Source organism: Microtus oregoni, unplaced genomic scaffold (genome assembly GCF_018167655.1).
Source record: "Microtus oregoni isolate MIOR12 unplaced genomic scaffold, Mior012 000002F_ref0000024, whole genome shotgun sequence".
NCBI lineage: Eukaryota > Metazoa > Chordata > Mammalia > Rodentia > Cricetidae > Microtus > Microtus oregoni.
The window spans coordinates 65,114,489-65,130,544 of NW_024543061.1; the positions used below are offsets into that span (position 1 = coordinate 65,114,489).

At 50.4% G+C, this 16,056-nt stretch overlaps 1 protein-coding gene across 1 annotated transcript in view; it reads right to left on the bottom strand.

Annotated features, from left to right (window-relative positions):
• Nucleotides 1-311: 311 nt before the first annotated feature.
• The window catches only part of Cd9 (CD9 molecule), a 32,221-nt gene continuing 16,476 nt past the window's right edge, over nt 312-16,056 (bottom strand). The window contains exons 2-8 of the mRNA XM_041639614.1: nt 9,364-9,466; nt 4,074-4,171; nt 3,569-3,643; nt 2,444-2,542; nt 2,214-2,303; nt 1,295-1,378; nt 312-771 (exon numbers count right to left, since the gene is read on the bottom strand). Of these exons, the coding sequence (XP_041495548.1) occupies nt 706-771; nt 1,295-1,378; nt 2,214-2,303; nt 2,444-2,542; nt 3,569-3,643; nt 4,074-4,171; nt 9,364-9,466 (615 nt within the window). The 3' untranslated portion in view covers nt 312-705. The remainder of the gene's footprint in view (nt 772-1,294; nt 1,379-2,213; nt 2,304-2,443; nt 2,543-3,568; nt 3,644-4,073; nt 4,172-9,363; nt 9,467-16,056) is intronic.

The window sequence follows — 16,056 nt, forward strand, 5'->3', positions numbered from 1 at the left end:
AGCACATGGAAGGCATGACAGACTGTCTGTCTGTCTGTCTGTCTGTCTATCTGTCTATCATCTGTCATCCATCCATCCATCCATCCATCCCTCCATCCATCTTTAAAGACAGGGTTTCTCTGTGTAGTTTTGGAGCCTGTCCTGGAACTCGCTCTGTAGACCAGGCTGGCCTCGAACTCACAGTGATCCTCCTGCCTCTGCCTCCCACATGTGTCACCACCACCCGGCCAAGGACCACAAATTAAAAAACAAACAAACAAACAAACAAACAGCCCAATTTAAAGAAAGCGATATCCCCAAGCAGTCCTAGACATTGTTATAATCTTTTATTATGTATCAAATTGTCTTCAATATAACTTACAACCTGATTAAATCTGATAGATACTTTTATCTATTTAAAGGCAAAAAAAATTCTCTTTATGTACAATATCGTCTGTCTAGAGTCTGGCAAATATAGTACCTTTCATTGCAGGATTTTTGCTTAACATAACAAGCAAAAATAACCAAAAAAAAAAAAAAGTCGAAGCAAACTGAACCCCCAGATCCCTCAACTACAAATGTCAATAATGAATAAAGCATTAAAAAGACAAACACAGAATAACTTTTGTTTAGAAATGCATAATGAATACTAAAATTAGTGGCAAACAAAATCCAACCGGCCCGCTAGTCCTGGGGCCGATGCTCCTGCTCGGGTCGGGGCAGACTCTAGACCATTTCTCGGCTCCTGCGGATGGCACAGCACAGGATCATGCTGAAAATCATGCCGAAGATCTGCAAAGACAGGGAGAGTGGGGGTTCGCCTGGGGGAAAGGGCCCCACTCAGTCTGAGACTGGGGTAATGAGGTCCAGGAGGGGTATTGATGCAGGGGAGATGAAGGCCAGATAACAGGAAAGACGGCCAACTTTTTCTCCAACAGCCAGTCAGCTGCTGAGCTATGCTGCATGAGCCATTTCCTAAGAGAGCATCCAGGGCCAGAACCTACAAACGCAGCCTTAAATGCTGAATTCAGCCTTGTCAACACAAGGTGCAGACGAGAACCTCCCCCCACCTCTTCTTTCTGCAGTGCTGGGAATGAGACCCAGGGCCTGGCTCCTGTTAGCCAAGCCAAGTGTCCTCCCTCTGAGTCACAGGCCCAGAGCTCCTGCTTCTTAGTAGTAAAAAGGAAATACTGACAGCATGCACCTGGCTGGCCAGGACAGCCAGGGCTGGGTTAGCTGTTGACCCTATAGCACTTCCGACAATGTCTGGGCAGAGCTTAGGAAATGTTTCTTCCCTGGACCACCGGATACTTACCATCACCACGGCGATGCCGATGCCCACTGCTCCAATGATGTGGAACTTGCTGTTGAAGACATCCTTGATGGCTTCTGGGCAGGACTTAGGGAGGCAAAGAAGACAAGGATCAAAAACAGTTTTGACATTGGGTGTGTACCCCTTCTTTGCTGGCTCGCTGACTCCTGACTCACGCTGGGAGGCCTGGAGGCCAGAGAGCCAACTGGGATTGGTGTGTTTGGGTATCAGGGCTGTCCTGGATGGATGGAGGGAGAAAATGAGATATGGGAGGTGTGGGTGCCTCAAACTTGAGAAGACTTCAGGGCAGCGGGGAGGTTTGCGTTCTCTTCTTCCCATTTACGTTTTATATGTGAGTGTTTTGTCTGCATGTATGTGTGTATACCACGTTTGCCCCTGGGGTCTGTGGAGCTCAGAAGTGGCCATGGGACCCCCTAGGACTGGATTTACAGATGGTTCTGAGACACAAGGCTGCGAATCGAACTCGGGTCCTCTGGAAGAGCAACAAGTGCTCTTACCACAGAGCTAACTATCTAGGCAACCCCCAACCCCTCAACTTTTTACTCTTTTTGGCAGTACTGGAGAAGAGACCTGGAGCTTCACCCACCAGGCAAATATTCTGCCACTAAGAGAGTCCCCTTTGGGGTCTACTCCCACGTGGCTGGAGAATTGCTTTTATTATTCTGCTTCTGGATTAAGGAAAACTGACCAACCAGGACCTGTTTCCCTCCACAGAGTAGGCTCTCTTTAGAGTTTGGGACTTTGGGTGGCAGACTAAAGGACCTTTTCTAGGACCTGGCCTTTGTCTTGCTGCCCTTTAAGGAAAGAGGCCCTGGGGAAGAATGTTGCTAAATTCACCCTTGCCCTGTAGGGGTTTGCCTAAACAACAGAGCGGGGTGCCAGAGGTTTGCTCTAACTTTACCTTAACCTGGAAGCTCTCAAGAAGTTGCTTTTTGGGGCAGATGTCCGAGATAAACTGTTCCACGCCTCCCGCTAGGCCACAGCAGTTCAACTGTAAAAAGAAGGCAGGGATGGGAATGAGGAAAAAAAATAATTAAAAGAGGTCTGCCAGGCTGCTGTAGAAATACCAGGGCGTGGCTCTGTAGGGATGCAGCAGTGGAGTCAGTGGCTCCCACGGCAGAGGTGACCTACCGCCATGTGGATGGCTTTGAGTGTCTCCCGCTGGGGCTCATCCTTGCTCTTCAGCTTTTGGTAAGTGTCCTTGTAAAATTCCTGAACTTCTTTAATCACCTAGGAGGCACAAACAGAGACATGTTTCTAGAAAATCCTCACAGATGCTCTTCAAGTATTTGGCTACCTGCCACCAGCATCCTTCTCAGCACCGGTCCTGCTTCAGTCTCCCGAGTATCCGGATGACAGGAGCTTGCCATCTTCCCTGGCTAAGTTTCTTCTGAGGTGAGGGTGTGGTACTTGGGATCCCCAGCCCTTATCTCATCTTAAATTCTTTTATCAGTTGGATAGTTTCTTGAAAACAGGGATCCTGCCTTAAGTGTCCCTGTTCTTTTCCTCTCTCACTGAAGACTGTAAGGTGCCCCACCTTCAAAAGCTGTATTAGTGTGTCCCAGCCTGATCTACAATTCCTTAGAGTTCACCATAGGAGCTCAGGCTCAGACATGCTCAGTCCCTTCCTTTGCCCAGCAGTTCTCCACTGCTTCCACTACCCTCAAGACACCCTATCTCATTCAGGGTCCATACTCCTTTCTCTACAAGCCAAAAGGGATGCCCCGTCCGACCTCACCCTTTAAATCTCAAAGTACTCGTGGTTACAAACAACTTGCGTGCACGTTTGTCAAACCTCTTTCTTCCACACTAGATGGCAAAATTCCTGAAAGTGGGGACCCGGAACTCAGATACGTGGGGACCTTGCATAGTGTCTGGTGTGGCACTTGTGGTATGTAGTTACAGGTTAGAGCAAGGGAGTCCTGATTACAGAAAGCTATGTTGTTCTTAGGAATCTTTCTAGGGATTGAAGAGCCGCTTAGCTTTGACTGGCAGATATAGATAGGCATGCGTATACAAATGGCTTCCAAAATAAATAGTTCTGGAGTATTTACTATGTGCTCGCCACACAGGGCAGACTAAACACAGTCACAGCCCTGAGGAGTGCCATGTTCTGCTCCCACGTGGAAACAAACCGGCTAAAGAGGTAGATTCTGTGGAAAGCCAAGCAGGAGACTAGCCTGGGCCCTTTAATCTTCATCAACCCTCTTCCCCGTTCAGAAACTCAAATCACTGCAGGACCCAAGAAACTCCTACCTCATCTTTGTGGGTATAGCCCCAGACGGCTGCAGCGATCTCAATGGCGAATATCACCAGGAGGAATCCGAAGAACTAGAAGACACCAGGGAAGCAATGAGACGGGCTCCAGGAAGTCGGTCAGCAACACCAAAGGGGTGGAGGACGGCAGCACGTAGGTGCACGAATGAACAGGCAGGGAGGGGTGACAGGGAAAGCAGAGTGCCCCATGGCATTCTGGGGGAAAATGTGGGCTCAGTCCACTTTAAACTGGTATGTGAAGGGTGTTAGTTTGGAGTCGGGCAGCAGTAAGACACCACTGCCCAGGGCCATGGGCAAGATGGTGGCGGGAGTCAGGCAGATGTGGCGGGGCCTGAAGTGAGGACACTGGGGAGGCTGAGCAGAGCTCAGCTGTCTGGGTGCCTTCGTTACTCCACCCATTCTACCTGTCCTGTATGTTGGGTCTGACATTTGGGGAAAAGAATAAGAGTAAGGTAAGACAGGCTCGCCTACTGGGAGTACTCACCAATCCCAGCATGCACTGGGATTCCTGCACAGCTCCACAGCAGCCCAGGAAACCCACCAGCATCATGAGGGCCCCAGCTCCAATCAGGATGTACACTCCTGAGGGGAGAAGGAAGGAAAGGACACAAGTTTGGGAAGGTTAGTTAGGAGACCCAGGCCCCTTCCTCTGCCAGCCAGTGCCTCCATGTTTATTGTCCCCACTCCAGGGAAAGAGTCCCCATTCTCAACCAAACAGCATCCACCTCCATTCCTGATCTCCCCTCTCTCTCCCCCAGAACTCTGCTCCAGCATGTTTATACTCTCTACCTTATCCTGTGTTTTCCTAGAAGGAGCCCAAGGACAGGAACACTGAGTTCCAGGACAGCTAGGGCTATATAGGGACCACGTGCCAAAAAAAAAAGAGATACGTGACCATACCCAGCTTATTTTATCTGTAAAATGTGGGGTGGTTGGGGCTGGGAAAAGGGGAGCTTCAGGTTCAGTGAGACCCTGTGTCAAGGCAGTGACCTGGAGAACATAGGGTGATTGGGACTTGGGGTGGGTATATACTGTATGTGAGGCATTGGGTCCATTTTTATTTTTTTTATTTTTTTTTATTTTTTTTAAATATTTATTTATTATGTACACAATATTCTGTCTGTGTGTATGTCTGCAGGCCAGAAGAGAGCACCAGATCTCATTATAGATGGTTGTGAGCCACCATGTGGTTGCCGGGAATTGAACTCAGGACCTTTGGAAGAGCAGGCAATGCTCCTAACCACTGAGCCATCTCTCCAGCCCATTGGGTCCATTTTTAGCACCACAAAAAGGACATGGCAACAGAGTAGTCTCCTGGAACTGTTAGAGGATGTACTCCACATGTGTACAGCCAAGGGCCAGCCGTTATTAATCTAAAAAATGTAAGGACTTGGTAACCATCGCAAAAAACATGCATTAATTTTTATGTACTTGATACTCTCCCTATTCTGCCACAGGGACTCCAGAGACTTCTCCAAACAGGGGCTGAAAACGAGGTGTGTGTGTGTGTGTGGGGGGGGGAGAATAGGATGCTTTCTCACACGACATAGCACACGCCACATGACGAGAACGTTTGGCAGGTGCCATAGTGACTTCACGGTCCTCCATCTGCAGCACCCAGCGTAGGGCTAGACTTTGCAGGCGGGAAACCTGGGACTGGCCTGCAGCTGATGCTCACAGGCAGCCCAGAGCGGAGCACACACAGAGGGCATTTGTGCCTCTCCTGCCTCCTCCCATCTGTCATGATGTGAAGTCACGTGGGGTTACTGGCGAACCCCATGCTGTATGAATATGGGTATTGTTTCTGTGCATGCCTGGCCCAGACTGGGCAAGGGGACAGATGCAGCTTGTCCTCAACTCATGTTCCTAGCCAGTCAAATGCAGTGGGGCCTGAACTTGGGAGGCAGCGCAGTCCCAGGCATGGCTCTTGGGGAGGGGCACCAGCTGCCAAGGGGACACCACAAAGTGAGGCAGTAGTACAATCCTGATTTCTGACTGTCACATCAGGGCAAGACAATGAAGGATGAGGTCACTCCTTTGGGCTGCAGAGCATGGGCTGAATAAATGGGGGGGGGTGGCATTGAGAGATCAAAAGGATTTACAAGCGCACGAAATAAATCAACTGCAAACAAACCAGTGCATTTTTCGGGGTTCACACCCTAGTATGGGAACTTGGACACCCTGGCAAAGCCAGGGCAGCTGTGGTAGCATTAAGTGGTGCTAAGAGGCTCTCTCCTCAGGAGAGAACATGCTCCCCTCACGGGCCTCTCGGTTCATATGACAGACCCACTCCAGACTGAAGGGTCTGTTGGCTTTAAATCTTGCTCAGACAGCTGCAGCTCTGGACGGGCTGCTAGGCTCCTCTAGTCAGGAGAAGAGACAGCCACGCCACGGAGTGGCTCATCTGGAAGTAGGTCTCCCAACCCTCGTGAGTCACGGACCCAGTATGAGCCTTGGATCGTGTCCACTCACCATTTTCGTCCTGCAGGGCTGGAGCTCAGACCTTGTGGGGCTTCCTGAAGGTGAGGCCAGAGCTCACCTCGGAGCTCTAGGCTTGGCTTTTTAAAATGAACTGTCCACTGCTTCCTTTTGGGAAGGTTGCTCCCAGCCCCCACACTTGTTAGCAAGGCTGGCAGTGATAAAGACAAAGTGTTCCCTTTTATAAAACAAGCGAATGTTAGCTTTCTGTCTGACTCATGGAAAAATTTATTTGTCAGAGGATTTCCATGCTAAATTGCTTAAGGGCTGTTTATTGTACTTTTTTTTTCTTCTTGGGCTGACATTATGGGTCTATGTAAATAGGGTGCAGGAAGGACTGGCATGGTGGTAGCATATGTCAGGGTGTCCTTTAGACAGGAATCAGGGTTTTCTGTCTCATCTGTGAACTGGGCTCTGGGCTAACTCAACCTCATAAGCATTTCCCTTGGAGCACTTGTGTGGAAGAGAAGCTGATTTTCCAGGCTCATCTTCATTTGCTTACATTCATGATCCCCAAAATACCGGACCCCGCTCTACCCCCTCTCCCACCCCCTGCACATTCTTGCTTTCCCCGCCTCCCATGGTAGGCTCCGTTCATTCAGAAGAGCTTCATCTGCAGCGCACGGTAACTCAGAGAGGTGCGGGTGTGCGCGCCATGCTGGCTTCAGGTGGGGGAAAAATGAGCCAGTGAGCAACCACAGTCCAGACAGAGCAGGGAGGCCAGCTCACGGAGGACATTTACATCCGGAAGGTTCCAAGGAGGGGTGGAACTCACGGCCCAAATTCCTAAATTCCTTTGCTCTGACCATGATTTTAGAAGGACACCACAGTTAAGAAGAGCTGTGGCTGTGGACCAGAAGAATGTAGTTCTGTCGCCTGTTTGTAAGCCTGGGACAGCGTCCTGGTGACAGGATGACTCTACCGGGGACCAAGCTGGAGAGAAGTCTCATGTCAGTCACTGTGAAGTCTTGCCTCTCTGCTTCACCGCACACGCTTTCTGGACTGTGCAAGCTGTGGTCTCACCCCAGGAAACCCGAGAAGGTTTCCTGAAAAGTCAGTTGCATACTTAGGCTGGCCTGAGGTTGGTCATGCGCAAGAGCTGGCCACCACGTGATGTCGGGTATCAGCCTGGGTATAGCTGGCACTCCTAGGTCCTGTGCCGGAAGGGCTGTGGTTCACACAAAAGCCTTGTCTCATAGTCCAGTGGGAAAAGGGGACACAGAGGACAAAACCTCCTCGGACCTCTGCTCAGGGACAGCAATTTCAGTTTCCCCAAAATGTAATGGTGGCGCAGGCAGGGCCTGCCTCAGTCTCTTAGAGAGTAGCTGTATTACAGGCCTGTGCCACCAAGCCTTCTAAGAGTTAAGCTTTGAACACTTCATTCTGCTTCCAGGACGAGGGGCTACTGTCAAAGACACTAAAACATGGGGGAACCTACTGGTCCCCGACAAAGGGGTGCAATGGTCACTTCTTACAAGGGGAGCTCCCCCTTTAAACTAGCACAGAGAATTCCAGGAGGAGCTGGGGTTTATGTTCTATGCACCAGAACTTAGATTGGTGTCTGTTTCTTGTAGCATTTCAGGGATAGAGCCAGGGAAATACACCAGGAAGGGCTCAGACCTGGGAGCGGTTTCCTCCCAGGTCACCTAGTCACCAGCAAGAACCTTTCTTCCCACATCTAAAAATATGCAGCATTATCCCGAATCCTGGAAAATGGAAAGAATGACTAGGTGACCAGGAGCAGTCAAAAGGACGGGAGGCTTGAGGACTCAGGACTTTAGAAGACACAGGGGGACTGTGGGGTCCTAGCTCCTAACGGGCTGAAAAGGTATCCATTCCTGCTGGTGGATCTGATGCCCCCAGGGAGTGAGCTCACTGCTCCCTTGTGTGCTAGGGCATGGAGTATGAAAGGTCCCCTGCTCCCTGCTCCTCTGAAATGTGGCCTCCTTACCCCACCCCCTCCTGCTCTGCCGTGGCATTTCTGCTGCAGAGTCAAAGCTCTGTTGCTGAAACAAGTCAGGGCACTATGGAAACCCGCTCCCTAAAAACTTGGCTTGCTTAAAAAAAAAAAAATCAAAACAAAAGGCCAGCCATAAACCAGGAGCTTCCTCTCCTTTGCTTTCTTTTTAACAATAGGGCAATATACCCAGCCCTTCCCCACCCACTGCCAAGGAACACTGATAAAGGGCAGGCCACTAGGAGACCTCAACAGAGAACTCAGGTGCTCCGTCACTTAGAGACCTTTCCCCTCCGCTACCTGGCCATGTCTAGCCCCAGGGAGAGGCTGACTAGACCTCTAGAGGAGGGCAAGGGGGAAGGCAAGGGCAGCAGGGCCACAGGCCCCTGGTCCCCACAGCCTAGGAGATGATAACTGTGTCTGACCGCTCGCTTGTCTTTTGTAAAAATAACTTTGGTGGGCAGAAAGGAAGTGACAACTCATTTGGGTCTGATGGCATAACAGGATCACTCTAAAAATAGGGGGCTTCCTACTTCCAAGCCAGGCAGAGTAGAACCAAAGACTAAGCTTACTCAAGCTGGTAGGTGTATGAGACCGTCCTCAGTGGCATCGCCTCTTACGGGGCAGAGGAAGGGCTGAACGGGGGCAGGAAGGCTCACGAAACCTGTGTAAAGAAAGCTACTAAGCTGTTTCAAACTCGGGTGATCCCAGTCATATAGAAAGTGGAACGCCTACCCTAAGGCAAAAACAGTTCTCAAAGTATGGATGGTCTCTTGAGTCTCTTTATTGGCTTCCTTTTTCTCTTCTCCCACTTCCAGATTCTCTCTGTCTCCTTCCTCATCTCTTTATCTTCTGGCACTTGTCCCTTACCTCGCTGCTCCTTTGACCCCCTTCTTAGGGCCACATGCAAGCTCCTCCAGAGTCTTCCAGTCCCTACCCGCATTAACCTTAATTTTGACTATCTACCCTGGAAGTTGGTCTGAGACAAGGAGGGGAGCCGCTTCTCTCCCAGGCTCTGCAGTCCCACACGGGACTTAAGATTTTGATTTAATTTGGAGACACACTGTGTGTGAATCAAGGCTCCTAACCCCTTGGGATGGCAGCAGCCTTGCCAGACCCAGCTTGACATCAGAGGATGGTCAAGATGACAAACTCAGCTGGCAAGGAAAGAAGCCACATCAGTCAGATGCCAGCTCATGGACACAGCTGGACAGACTCACAAAGCCACCTCATTTGAAAGGGACAGGACTGGTTCATGTAGCCAGCCTCTCCCAGGCCCAAGTACCCAGGTCAGCTGACCTGGAGGCTCCAGAGCGGAAGTGCCAGCTCCCCCTCTCACCTGTGTAGAAACTGGAATGATTAGATTCTTGCTCAAAGATGCTTTTGGTTTGAGAGTCGAATCGGAGCCATAGTCCAATGGCAAGCACCGCAATTCCGGCCAGCTGCAAGACACACAACAGTTCGTTGGCGTGAGTACCGACTGCCTGGGATATCACAGTCAACAAATGCCGAAGAGACGCGCAAAGGGCTTCGGCAGCCTCCTTTCTTTCTGCCCTCCAAGTGCATCTGGCAGTAGCAGAAAGCAAGGGAAGTGTGTGATTGACCCGTGTGCCAAAACTATCAGTAAACTTGGATTAGCAATTCTCTACCGGGGGCGGTGGTGCCACAATTTAATCCCATCACTCAAGAGAGGCAGAGGCAGGTGGATCTCTGAGTTGGAGGCCAGCCTGGTCTACACAGTGAGTTCCAGGACAGCCAGGGCCACACAGAGAAACCCTGTCTTGAGCCCTCTGCCCCTCCAAAAACCCAAAACAAACCAAAACAAAAAAACACAGTAGGTCAGTAGGTGGGTACTAGACAGTGCTGAAAAGCATCGTGATGGCTACAAGCTACTACAAGTGTACCTTTCAATGTTTAACAAAGGCAGGAGCCGCTGACCTCATAAACTAGGATTCTATAGAGTTAAACACCAGTATGCTGTTTAAGCTGTGCACATATAAAATGGATGTCATAGAAGTGATAAAGGAAAAGAAAGCCATGATCATACAGTGAGGGACAAGCTCCAGGCAGGGGGAGGAATTGCTGAGCAGGGTGGGTCAGTATATAGAGTGCTTAATAGGATGTTTAATGGTATCTTTAATTTGCCGTGCTGTGTTGCCTAGGCAGATCTTAAACGTCTGGGCTCAAGCTATTGCCCTGCCTCAGCCTCCTCAAAGAGCAGGTAGACACACATGCCAAGCATGACTGTTTAACTCCACGTGCACTCCCGGGAGCTCGGGGCCACAGTGACGTGCTCAGCACGTGACATATCAGAACCCCTCCTCACATACCCACGTCATCCCTTTAGTCTGCAGCTAACCCCTGTCCTGGCACCGTGGAAGCAGATGCTGTTGGGGAGGCCTTCTGCCAAGCCTCTTCACCCCCACCCCTCAGCGCTAACTGACCTCTCATCACTGGTACCAGGGCTTGCCGGGGGAGTGACTCACAGCCCTCCAGTGTAGCGGCTGGGCTGGGTACTGGAGGCAGACGGGGGTTTGCTGGTCTACCCGGCCTAACAGAGGCACTTATGCCACCAATGCCACCACCTTGATGCTCTGCTTTAGGAGCTGTGAGGGTCTAGGGGGTAGACAGCATCCCCTTCCTCTCCTTTCTCTCTGACTTTATCCATGATGATGTAGCATTGGATTGAACGCATTGAGTGCTGAGTGCACACGGTGACAATGGGAAGGGACACTCAGGACGTCAGTCTATAGAAACCGTCTCACCTATACCCACGGAGGTGTAGGCTGATTCAGTTCCATCATATACTGAGTTCCCACAGTTTGGACTGTCTTTCCTGGCTTAGCGTTCTACTGCTTCAGCCTCCCCACCCGCACACAGGAATGGCGCTTGTGGCCTGCCTGTGCCGTGCCAGTTTGGCCAGAGAATAAAGGGGCTTACATTGGAGCATGTATTCCTGAAGGAGAAGATATCCAACGGACTTTAGAGAAACAGTCCGACCTTCTCAGTGCACGGTCACACGACCCAGGACCCTCTGTCTCATGGATGATCAGTTGGCATCTTCCCACACCGCTCAGTCCCCCTCTTAGAGAAGACATTGCTGAATACTATTAAGAAGGCCCTGAGGCCGAGAGTCCCTGGCTGGACACCGGAAGAGCTCAAAAACCCAGCTTGATGGTATAGGAATTAGAGAGTTAACATGAACCTGAGAGCTATGTGTTTAAAGACATGGGTCAGGTTTTTCTCCTTAGCAAGACTCATGGGAGTCTTTAGGACTGATTCAAATGGAGCACAGTTTCATGCAGAAGGAAGGTGAGTCAAGCTGGGCCCGGCTGGCTCACCTCCTCCAAAAGAGTATTCCTGAAAACAAGGAGTGCCAGGATCGGGGCTGGGGCAGAAGGGTTGGGTTCTGAGCTAGACTGGTTTATTATCAGAAATGATCTGCATACCTATTTGATATACCTATCTGCCTTAGGCCATGAAATTTTTTTCTATGGTGTAAAGGGGTGGAAAAAATGTAAGAAGGCCTGGGTTAGGACTTTTGAAGCCCTGCTTCTCCAGTCTGTGAGCACAGGTAGGAGGAAGAAATATCGGTTAGAAAACTGAAACTTGGCAGGAAAGGAAAATCTCAGGTCTCATTTGGGCCATGGCCAAGGGCAGAAGTTGGTTCTACCTGTGGGCCATCACATTGTCCATCAGTGTGACACGGCCGGGCTGTCCACACCACAGTGCTGCACAAGCCCTAACATGACATGGCCGGGCTGTCCACACCACAGGGCTGCTTAACAGTGAAGAAGCGAATGAAGATGGCTGCAGAGACTTGGAAAAAGCCACCAAGTCCCAGGTACTTTTGTTGCAAGTCACCAGGGAGGAGGAAGGCTCAAGAAAGGAGATGACAGGCAGACCGAGGGACAATGGGATAAAGAGTCCAGTATATGGACACTTGATCAGGGGCGTGAGCCAGCTGCCATCTTCTAGTCTGTTTAGTTTTCTTGTTTTTTCCAGGACAGGGTTTTTCCGTGTAGACCAGGCTGTATGGGAAGTCACAGAGATCCGCCTGCCTCTGCCTCCCAAGTGCTGGGATTCAAGGCGTGCGCCACCAACTTCCAGCTTGTTTTTGTTATTGTTTTGAGACAGGGTCTCACTACGTCGTTCTGGCTGACCTCTGTCTCTGTGGCTGGGACTAAGGGTGTGAGTGCCAGCTCTTGTCTGGTTGTGAGACATGTTTCCCACTGTGCAGCCTGATTTTCGAGGAACTTGCTATGTAGACCAGGTTGCCTGTTCTGCCTTCCAAGTGCTGGGGTTCCAGGCGTGCACCTGCTACTATTTTTGTTGATCTCCGGCGCTAAGTGGCTGGGGGGGATGCTACGTATGTCATTAGCAGCATTGTACGTAATGGAAAGACAGCTACGGTCAGCTAGGTCGGCTGGGATGATGGGGCTGTGGAACCTGAATAGGTCACATTTGGCTACTAGGAGCTGACTACTTCCGGGGGCGCTTGCTTTTGGTGGCAGTGGTTAGGGGACTTCCACTGCCCCTCTCCTTGCTCTGACCCCAGTCACTTCAGTCATAGGAGAAACTAAATGAGAAGAGACCAGAGGTAAGAACCAGGCAGCTCTGACCTTTACAAAAGCATCCTGCCAATCAAATACCAAGGGACTCCACATGGCCCGAGAAGAAGCAGGTTCATGTGCAATGGGTAGTTAGTTAGGTCTCTTGTGTGGCTGGGCTGAATAAACATGGTAAGTAGGATTTTTGCTGGGCATTATTCCCTCAACAATACTGTATAGCTACGTATACAGCATTTATATCAAGTTAGGATTAAGTGTGGGTTACATGTACATGTAATATCATTGTATTTAAGGCACCCTTGGATTTTGGCATCTGCAGAGGTAGGGATAGGGGCAAGAGCTTCTGGACAAGGTAGGGCAGGAGTTCCTGGAATGTCGATCCTGGAGACAGCAGGGAATAGCTGTATCTGTGAGGTGAAGGGGTTGACTCCCCAAGCTCCGGCCTCAGGACTTCTCTTCCTTCATGGGCTGTGCCCTTCAACTGGAGCCAAAATTAACCCTTCTTTTCAAGTTGGTTTTCTCAGTACTTTATCACAAAACCAAACCAAACAACAACAACAAAACAATAAAGCCTTCCAGGCCAACACACAGCAGTCATGTCAGCTACAGAACTGTGCCCAGGCCGCGGTGGTTGTGTCCAGTAGCACATGAGCCGGTCAGGTCCGATATGGATGCTCACACGGGGCCCTTAGGAAGGGGCCAGCAGCATGCGGATCACCAGCTGGAAAGCACAGGGAAGAGTCCAGAGGCAGCGCCCCAGCCAGGGGCCCTGCCTGCACTTGGCCTCATTACCTTTTTTGTTTCCAACAAAAGCCAAATGGAAACAGTCTGGTTTTGCTTCGAAAAGCTCCTTTGCCATCTGGCCCTAAATGGTTCCATCCATGTGACAGCGAAGGAAAAAGAGGAGTTTCTCCCATTGTTTCCCGGGGACTGGCTTTGTTTTGTCGCTCACATGGAGTTTTAAAAAATTAGTGTTATCAAATCACAATCCCAGAGACTTTAGACAACAATGACGGACCCTAAGAGAGACATACATGGATCTAATCTACACAAGAAGTAGAAAAAGACAAGATCTCCTGAGCAAATTGGGAGCATGGGGTTCATGGGAGAGGGTAGAAGGGGAGGGGAGAGGATGGGAGGGGAGCAGAGAAAAATGTAGAGCTCAATAAAATAAAACTAGTGTTATAGGACGGGCCATAAGAAAAATGATACAAACCTAAACTGTGTACAGTTTACAAAGAACTTTGATCAGAATTTCTTTCTCCTTTCCTGTTTCTTTTTCTAACTCTCTCTCTCTCTTCTTTAAGTGTGCACTATAACATAGGTGTGGAGGTCAGAGGGCAACCTGCATTCCACCCTAAGACAGGGTTTCTTCTTTGCTGCTATGTTAACCAGCCTAGCCGCCCAGGAGCTTCTGGGGCTTCCCTGCCCCATCTCCCTACAAACCCCAGTGCCACCACTCCCGGCTCTATGAGGGTTCTGGGGATGCAAACTTGGGTCCTCAGATGTGCTGGGAAAGCATTTATCCCACCAAACCATCTCCCTAGACCCCAAGCTTTCTGTTTTGTTTTTTTGAGACAAAGGTTCATGATGTGGTCCAGGCTAGACCTGAACCCTCCTCCGTCCTACTCCATCTCCCCAGGGCTAGGTGACCGGCATCTTTAAAAACTGTCAGGATCATGAGGGACAAGGAAAGTCAGAAGCTGCCTGTCACAGACCAGAGGTTTAGGACAACGCCGCTGTTATGTGGGATCTTGGGTGAGATAAGGGAACAGAAAGGACAAAACGGAAGCAAGTGTGGCCATCGTTAGCAATATCCTGTGTGGTGACGCATGCCTGTGCTCCTGTAACACCGGAGGATGGGGCAGGAAGTCAGGAGTTCCATGTTCCATAGTGAGTTCTGGGATAGCTGGGCTCTAGCGTAAAAACTTGCTTAACAAAACCTCCCCCAAGCTCAGATCCCAAACAAACAAGAAGCCAGTAACGCTGTGGCTGCAGAAACAGGGCAAGGTATGACGGGACAGCAAAGGCCAGGAGGCTACAATCTCTTGGCAGCTGCCTCTCTGTACTAAAAAGCAGCCGCTGCCGCCTGTCTGTCTCTCCCCCACAAAGATTCAAGTCTCCTTCAAGGACTGCTCAGTTAATTAGCTTCTTTACGGCTTCTGTGTTCTGTCTCTGCCAACACTACACTGGCAGGCCTCTCAACCCAGAAAAAAAGAAAAAGAACCAGCAAAATGGAAACCTAGACTCCCTCTCTTCAGCCTTGCTCCTCGACACTGTATCCCTTCAGTCCCGAATCCTCAAGGACAGGTCACTCACTACTCAGGTGTCCCAACCTGCAGATGATGCCAAGGAACCCAGGTTCCTCCTCCTTTGATGAAATCTTAATTTCCTGACTCAGCACCTAATATTCCTGCCACCTTGGCCACCTGGGCTGCTCTGGCTCCAGCACTCTCAGCACGGTCCACCAAGGCACCCACTCAAGGTCAGATGGCTCCTTGTCTTACCACCCCACTCCCCACCCTTCCATTCTTTGAACACAACGACTCCAAAGAGACACCTGGAACCCTTTTCCAATAACTCACAACAAACGAAGCTGGGCACAATGGCTCTTGCCTGTGCAGGATCCTAGCATGGAGGCTGGGGACCGGGTGAGATGGTGTGGGCTTTAATCATACAGGCATATCTCGGTGAGTTCGAGACCAGCCTGGTCTAGTATATAGTGAATTCCAGGTCAGTCAGGGCTACACAGTGAGATCCTGCCCTGCCCCCTAGTAGGTGTGATGGGTCACACTTATAATCCTAGCATTTGGGAGACCGAGGCAGATCTCCGAGGCCAGCATGGGCTCCACTGTGGACTCAAGGTCAGCCTATGCGACATAGTCAACCCTGACTCAAAACCCAAACAGACTAGCTCAGAGGTAGGGCACTTGCCTCCCACATGAAAGGGGTAAGCGGAGGGGCCAATCCTCACTAAGTCTATTTTCTTCCACCAGGATTTCTCTATACACAGCTGGGGCTGGTCTCAAGTTTTCAAGCCACCGTGTTTTCCAAGGGCTGGGATTACAGGCGTGGATCACCACGCCCTGCTCTCCTAAAACCTTCAGAAAGCCAAGTTTCTGCAAAGTGCTTGCTCCGCCGTCCCCACTGCAGCTCCGCCCTTCGAGAAATCCAGCCGTACCCTCCAGTTTTGGGTGATAACCCGATCATGTCAGACCTATGCCAGTTTCAGAGTCACAAAACCTCTCTCTCCCTGCCTTTCCTTTCCCGTGTTAGCGCTGGAACCGAACCCAGGCCTTATGTGAGGCAAGCCCCCAAGCCCTCCGCTGCGCCATAGCCCAGGTCACTTCTGTTTTCCCAGATCCACAGATCACGGCTTTAGTGAGTCACAACGCACAGCTCACTGCAGGGACAGTCTCACCCTGAAACATGACTTGCAGCCAATGGAAATACCTCCGATT